The 7,642-nt window shown below is 41.3% G+C and overlaps 1 protein-coding gene across 1 annotated transcript; it reads left to right on the top strand.

The window, feature by feature from the left end:
- The first annotated feature begins 4,743 nt into the window (after positions 1-4,743).
- Positions 4,744-7,265, top strand: LOC140540814 (POU domain, class 3, transcription factor 4-like). The gene has a single exon (XM_072663243.1). The coding sequence runs from the start codon at positions 4,825-4,827 to the stop codon at positions 5,890-5,892; it is 1,068 nt and encodes a 355-aa protein (XP_072519344.1). The 5' UTR covers positions 4,744-4,824; the 3' UTR covers positions 5,893-7,265.
- The last annotated feature ends 377 nt before the right edge of the window (positions 7,266-7,642 follow it).

Here is a 7,642-nt window from a genome sequence, read left to right as displayed (position 1 = left end):
TATTGTCATTGTTCACGTTTTGTCTTAACGCAATTTCTGTTCTACTCCACAATTTGAATTAAATCTCTTATCATTTGTTTCCATTGAAAGTTAAGAAGGTTTTTGTTCCAGCCTGGATCAACAGTGTGACCCTGATCTTGTCAAGACTTTAAGGCTCTTAAATTCTGGAACCACGGGAATCACAAACATTTATAGCAAGTTTCCACTAAAACCTGTAAGATCTGTACTTATCTTACTCATGGGCTATTTAATGCGTATGTTCAGGAATAATACAATAACTGTTGCATATATAATCAAAGTTTGTAAAATTACATTAATTAGGTTAAACAAATCAATTACAATAATAAAAGTTAAAAAAACTGAATTAGTTCTTATGTTTAAAAAAAAATACATTAACGATGGAAGGAGTTAACTTGCACGTTTTTCTGCCTAAACAAAGGTGATGTAATTAATTTTAAGATATTTAGTTCGTCTCTGTGCACACATGCGAACTGATAATTTAATTTGTACGAAATAAATGTATAAGAATTACAATACTGACACTGATGTTTAATATTTGGAAACGAAAACCGTTTTTATTTTGCCCAACAGAGAAAACAAACAATGCTCATGAAAAGAAGAGAGCAGTTGTTCAATATTCAAGAAAAAATGGTAATTCACAAAAGCTCGTGTTGGAAATACGAGTGTCACTCTGAAAGACGCCAAAGCGAAAACCTTGGTTTTATAGTCGCTGGATTAAACTCGTCAACCTCTGCAAACTGGAGATGACCATGAATAAGACAGCAGTCCAACCCCACGGGTGGATAGACTTATTTATTCATTATTTATAGGATTAAGGCCTACAAATGTTCGTTGCCAACCGCTCAAGAAGTCTAGAAGTGGGTCTAGTTCCGTAATTATTAAGCCAGAGTTGGAGAAGACATCGGCGTCGCTGTAGAAAAAAACCCCCAAAAAAACAGAAAACACACAGATCACCGTGTGTGAGAATGAATGGCTTTCTTTCGGACATATGAGGGAATGCGCACCGTGGTGCCACAGTGATGCAGCAGCGGCGCGGTGCTTCTCCAACGCACAGCCCTCAGGACTTAAGCTGGAGACAAAACAAAGAGAGGAGACTTCATAAATTATGGATGTACCTTCATTTATCACTGCGCTTTCTGCTCGCGATGGAACATATGAAAGTGGCTGGATGGAGGGGCTGCAGCTCGCCCCACTCTGTGTCCTACATCCTCTTTGCTTTGGCGTTACTAATGCATTTCTTCCACCATGCTAGCCCTGCCAAAACTGCCTTGAGGTCTCATTTCATTGGGCTAAAAGTGCCGTGCCGACTGTGTTTGCAGTTATAATGTGTGCGTGATGTGTGTGTGTGTGTGTGTTTGTGCATAAGGTGCGTGCAACCGCATATTATACTCCCTAAAGCTATTTTAATTAACCTAAAACTAATATACAGTATCCAGCAACAGAACTTGCAATTCCCGTTAAGAGGAGCACACCCCTTTACTATAGTATGCATTTATTATTTGCAGCAGTACTCATATAGTATTATTATTTTTATTTTTTATTGTTTTTTTATTTCTATTATTATTATATTTGCAACAATTATACTATTTGTAATATGATGATGATGATGATGATGATGATTGTTATTATTATTATTATTATTATTATTATTATTATTATACAGATCTATTGCAATTTATTTGACAAATTACATTACAAGTAACCAGCGTTATCTTTTATTGGATTCTCTATAGAGACTTTTTGTCAGCAATCAGTGTTTTAAAGAATTATATATTAAGCTTCCTTTTACGTTTGTAAATAAATGAATAACATAAAAACAAATGTACTGCAGTTAGAGTGACATTTTGCATTTTTGTAGAAGGCTACTCTGCTAAAATAGTTCGTCTTAAAATAAAACAAACACACATGAGTTGCGTTTATCACACCGGTCAGCTCCCCACAGAACACCCTGCAGATGCAGTGTTGGTGTGAATGATGTAAGAGCCCTGCACTTGGTTCTCCTTTCAGAAACAGGGTCTAAATGGTTAGTCGTATAGGAGCAGCGGGGTCCTGAACCCAGGCGAGCAGTGTGATGTTAAAGAGGTCATGACATGCGAATGGCAGGTCTTGGCCTGGGCACCATGCTGATCCAGCTCAAACTCCAAACAGAGCGTACACACACACACACACACACACACACACACACACATACATATCACTGCCAAAGCATGATAGAATGAAAAGTACACCACAACCTCACAAGCTATATAAGCCTATATACAAAACTGTTTGCCTTATTTTTGTTCAAGCTAATAGGTAAATGCACTAAGTTTACATTACCTATATTGTTTTTTTATTTATTTAACTTTTCTGAATGTGTTTGCGTTAGCAAGTTATTGGCCTGTTGATTTTAATAACAAATAAATTAGTCTGTAAACGGCAAATTTTGGATAGCGCTTTGTGCGATTTTTTAAACTAAACACAACAAAAGAAAAACAACTCCTTTCAGAATTAACGACTATATGTTCTTAATTAGACTGGCCTTCATTACTTGGTCTGTTTTTTTGTGGAGACTTTGCTTTAACATGTTTTGAGAATTGCCGAATTTGCAAGAAAAAATTATCAGATCTACACTTGTATTATGTTGATTATTTCTAGCGTTCAGAAACATCAGAAAATGTACTATTTGAAATGGACTATACGACGAACTATTTCTACAGTGTACAAACGTAATATTTTGCTTTTTCATTCTTATTAGACTGATATTCTTATGATCCCCCCACATATCGGCTCTTGTAACAGTAGCGTGAGGCACTGGGGCGGTCTTATTCTCCTCCGCGTCCAGCTTGGGCCCTCTTTTCAATGAGACCCTTTATTCCAGTTGGGACGGGGATTTGTGGCTGTGGCCGCCTTTTATCCGGCTCTCTATGGAAACGCGGATGGTGAGGGGAAAAATGCGCGGCTGAATAAAGGGGGAATCGGCCCAAGGAACGGCTGCACAGAAGCATCTGTTACACTCGGAAACTTAGACTATGGAGAGGGAACGACAGAAGCAGCTCCCTTTCCTCGAGTCCCACGTTTTAAAAAGGCTAGCTCAATCTCTCATCTTGCTACAAACAAAATACAACATGTATGTAGATTTTAGGCTGCGGGTAATATCCATCTGAAACTAAGGGTTGCTTTTTAAATGGGCGTTTGAGTGTCCAGAGGTGTTTTGGGCGATTAATTGCAAAGTACGTTTAATTTTGCAATTAAAGCTTAAAATTTTTTGCCGGAATATGTTAAATATACAACACAGCCAGATTGATGCAGTTGTTTAGCTGATACGGCACCTTATCTACATTGCACGTCTGATAGCCTAATGATGTTTGTAATAAAGAAAACACATTCTACTACACAATATTGCAAATATCATGTTTTGTCCACAATATGGAAAATAAATCGACATTCATTGCTTCGTTAGACGCTCATGGAGGCTAGGAATCAGACAGTAACGCAACAACAAAGTGTCTAAATATTTCAAGCTAAAAATCAAAGAGCGATTTCCTTCAAATTTGAAATCCATTCTTCTAACAATGCAGCCGATTCCTGTCATTTTTATGCAATGGAAACGTTTAACTCGGTGTAAATCTCGTCTGTTTTCCTAGATGAAAATATACCATCATATCCAATGAAAAGAAACGCAAGTGTCACTCTGTTCTCCTCCCCGTTCCCGCTGTAGGACACATTATCTCACAGATCGATGCGAGTGAAAATCTGCCGTATCTATTTTGTAAGAGCACAGAAAGCTCACCTGGTCGCGGCTGAGCTTCCTCACAATTTCCTCCTGATCACCTCTCCTTAGAGAAACTGCAGTCTTTAATGACTTTCTGGTGGCTGCTAGCCTTCTTTTATTTCTGCTAAATGTATGAAAATGTATGCAAATTTAAATCAAGCTTAACCTGGGAGCTCTTGCAATATATTTAATGGAATTTCAAACCAATAAGGGGACTCTGATGTAGTCTTCTAATGGCAAATATAATTACGCAGCTAGGTAACCTCTGAAATATGCAGGTTTTTTTTCAACTTGCTGAAGACCTGTCGAGATTCTTAAAGACCTACGTGCAAAGATTGCTCATTGTTGACAAGAGCCAAAGAGCCACAGAGATCATGTGCGCCGGGTATTTTTAAGGACAGGGGCAATAAAGCACAGTTGTATGAGGCGCTGAATAGAAATTGGTAGAATTTTATTTAGGCCTTTTTGCTAAAAGATTATACACAAAAATAGTCCATAATTAATAAACTATTGTTTTTTTTAAAAAGATCCTAAAATGTCGATAGCTCTAGATATTACTGCATAACAGCATTCTGCTGTAAAACTTTTCTTTTTTTATTTTTCCACTGTTATAGATCAACACTACAGTTTTGTGATAGATCGTCCAAAGGCAAATCGATGCGTTCATCGTAAAATTTATAATTTTAATTTCACTAGAAGACACAACTTAATGCAACGTCTTGTGTTTTAAACTGGGTTAAGAACGAAGCTTAAAAAGCAGGTAAACACATATAAAAAATCTCCACCGTTGTCCGTTTCTCTCTATAGAGAACGCTTCCTGTTTTGTGTCGCTTTAACTCTCAAACGTTTCGAGTGTCCAATTTAAGCGGCCGAGATGAGGTCTTCTGCCCGCCCATTGGCTGTGACGTACCATCCCGCTCGCTCCGATTGGCCGCCTGACCTGTCAGTCATTCGCGGGCTGCCGCTTTGGCTCCCAAGCCTGGTGGATGTCAAAGGCTGAAGCCGTTGCCGTTGCCACATTATAACTAGTAGGGGATCTCCAAGTAAGCATGGCCACAGCTGCCTCGAATCCCTACAGCATTATCAGCTCCAGCTCCATGGTTCATGTAGACGCCTCGGTCATGCAACAAGGGAGTCCTTTCAGGAATCACCAGAAACTCCTCCAGAGCGACTATATCCAGGGCGTCCAGAGCAATGGACACCCGCTCGGGCACCAGTGGGTGAGCAGCTTGGCCGAAGGCAGCCCCTGGTCCACGTCGCTGGCCAGCAGCCCCCTGGAGCAACAGGACGTGAAGCCCGGCCGGGAGGACCTGCAGCTCGGCGCGATTATCCACCACCGGTCGCCGCATGTCGCCCACCACTCGCCGCACGCCAGCCATCCGGGCGCGTGGGGGACACCCGTGTCGCACGGCACGACTATTGGCGGCGGCGGCCAGAACCTGTACTCGCAGACGGGCTTTACCGTCAACGGCATGCATGGCGCTCTCACGCCACCGCCGCCACCGGGGCCGCCCGGGCCGCAGGGCGTGCACGACCACGGCGACGTGGCCGCGGCGCATCATTGCCACGACCACTCGGACGAGGAGACGCCCACGTCGGACGAGCTCGAGCAGTTCGCCAAGCAGTTCAAGCAGAGGCGCATCAAGCTGGGCTTCACGCAAGCCGACGTGGGCCTGGCGCTGGGCACGCTCTACGGTAACGTCTTCTCGCAGACCACCATCTGCAGGTTCGAGGCGCTCCAGCTCAGCTTTAAGAACATGTGCAAGCTCAAGCCGCTGCTGAACAAGTGGCTGGAGGAGGCCGACTCGTCCACGGGGAGCCCCAGCAGCATCGACAAGATCGCAGCGCAGGGCAGAAAGCGCAAGAAACGGACATCCATCGAGGTGAGCGTGAAGGGCGTGCTGGAGACCCACTTCCTCAAGTGCCCCAAGCCGGCAGCGCAGGAGATCTCGTCTTTAGCGGACAGTCTGCAGCTGGAGAAGGAGGTGGTGCGCGTGTGGTTTTGTAACAGGCGGCAGAAGGAGAAGCGAATGACTCCTCCAGGAGAGCCGCAGGGCCACGAGGTTTACTCCTCACACGGCGTCAACACGGACAACTCGTCGTGCCACGATCTCTGACCAAGGAGACTCTCCCACAAACACACCCACACACTCACACACACCAGAGGAAATCTATCCGCTTGTTTTTGTATCGTGGATGATGGCTCCCGCTTTCTCCAGCACTCAGTGTTAGATCGTAGAAAAACGAGAACACCGAGAAAGAAAACAATAAGAGAAGCAACTCTTACAGCTTTTTAGAATTGATTTTTCGTTCGTTTTTGAAATCTCCGGTCTTGTGGGCATTAAACACGACAAACCAATGTTTTATTAATGAAATCTCAAACGGAAGTGATCTACCAAAATGGGTTGTTTTTGTATTACAGCAAGAATACGAATACGAAATTGTGCCTATTAAAATGACCTCCCAGCGCCTTGGTTCTCAAAAAAAACAACAGAAAAAAATTACACAAAAAATACAATTATACATCAGGTTGAGTAGGCTGTGTTTTTAATTATTATTTTTATTTAGCGCATCCCGTCGCACGCTTCTTTATTTTTGTATACGGTAGAGCTGGTTCGCTCTTTTCTCCTTGTTTAATTTGCACATTTTTTTATTTTTAGGAACTTTTAAAACTACACTAGACAGCAGACTGCGGTGATGCGTATCTGATGTATTTCATTTTGAATCGATTCCCATCGCTTTCTGTGGAGTGGAGTCACTCTCCAGCACTTCGCAGCCATCTCACAGCCTCCTCACCTTACGACACCTTATACTGTGGCTCCGAGACGCCTTTTCTGACATTTCTGAAGCAATGTTCTCACCCTCTCTGAGTAGGTCTGTTTGAGGAGGTGGGGTGTTTTGTTTTGTGTCTAGGGGTCATACAGCAGGCCCAGACTACAACCCGAGCTGAAGCTAAAGCACTTCAGAATCGCGTCGTTCTCGGCAGAAAAAGGCCCGGAGAAGAGCAGCGCACAACCCGCAGACTGGGAACAGAGAGTGGAGCTGGGTCGTATTTCTCTCACCATGGACCACATTACTGTGTATTGGATACTAAAGCAGAAGCGAGATGCTCGCCAGCGAAAGCGTTGCGCTATAGCCTATACTTATTTTATTCTACACGTTCACTATCTAAAGTTTTATAATCTTAAATACTCCTCTTATCCGTTTATTTCTGAACTATTTTTTCGAATACTGTACAGTTTTGTATATTACAACCTTTTTGAAGTTATTAATTTAAACAAATACCGTTTAGTTATTCATGCACTTAGTGATGTACAAAAAGATATTTTCATTAAAAAAATCGAAAAAAAATAATGGACGTTTTCGGCGGTCCTCTTCCCAAATTCGAGAACAGGTCGAGCGATTATTTATTTTCAGTATAAAAGCTTGTATTATGGTTTTGGAGCAAACTGTATAATGTATGTTGTAATAAAACAACTTGTTGGTACAATTTAAGTGTGACATGTGAGCAGTGTTTCAGCAGAACACACTGGCTAAAATATAATAATAATAATAATAATAATAATAATAACAATAATAATAACAATTGAATTCATAATAGACCGATAGATATTGATTATGAGCTGCAAGTTTGTCAGCTCAATTTACAAAATCAAAACTATATAAAAACATTATTATTGTTATTATTATTGTTGTTATTATTATTGTTATTATTATAATAATTATTACTATTATTATATTTTATTGTTAGAACGGAGTCTAACTGCATTGCCTATGAGGGAGTTGTAATATTGTGAGCTTTGTCCTGAGACTTAAATGCTGGGTAGTTTTACTCTCATTAATCAATTTCAGTAATAGTCTAATTTG

This window comes from Salminus brasiliensis, chromosome 19 (assembly GCF_030463535.1).
Source record: "Salminus brasiliensis chromosome 19, fSalBra1.hap2, whole genome shotgun sequence".
NCBI classification, from domain to species: domain Eukaryota; kingdom Metazoa; phylum Chordata; class Actinopteri; order Characiformes; family Bryconidae; genus Salminus; species Salminus brasiliensis.
Note: the sequence above shows the minus strand (reverse complement) of the source record. Positions and strands in the feature narration are given on the sequence as shown.

Bases quoted from the DNA above. Each gene is read 5' to 3' on its own strand.
- LOC140540814 (XM_072663243.1), top strand. From the start codon at position 4,825: ATGGCCACAGCTGCCTCGAATCCCTACAGCATTATCAGCTCCAGCTCC.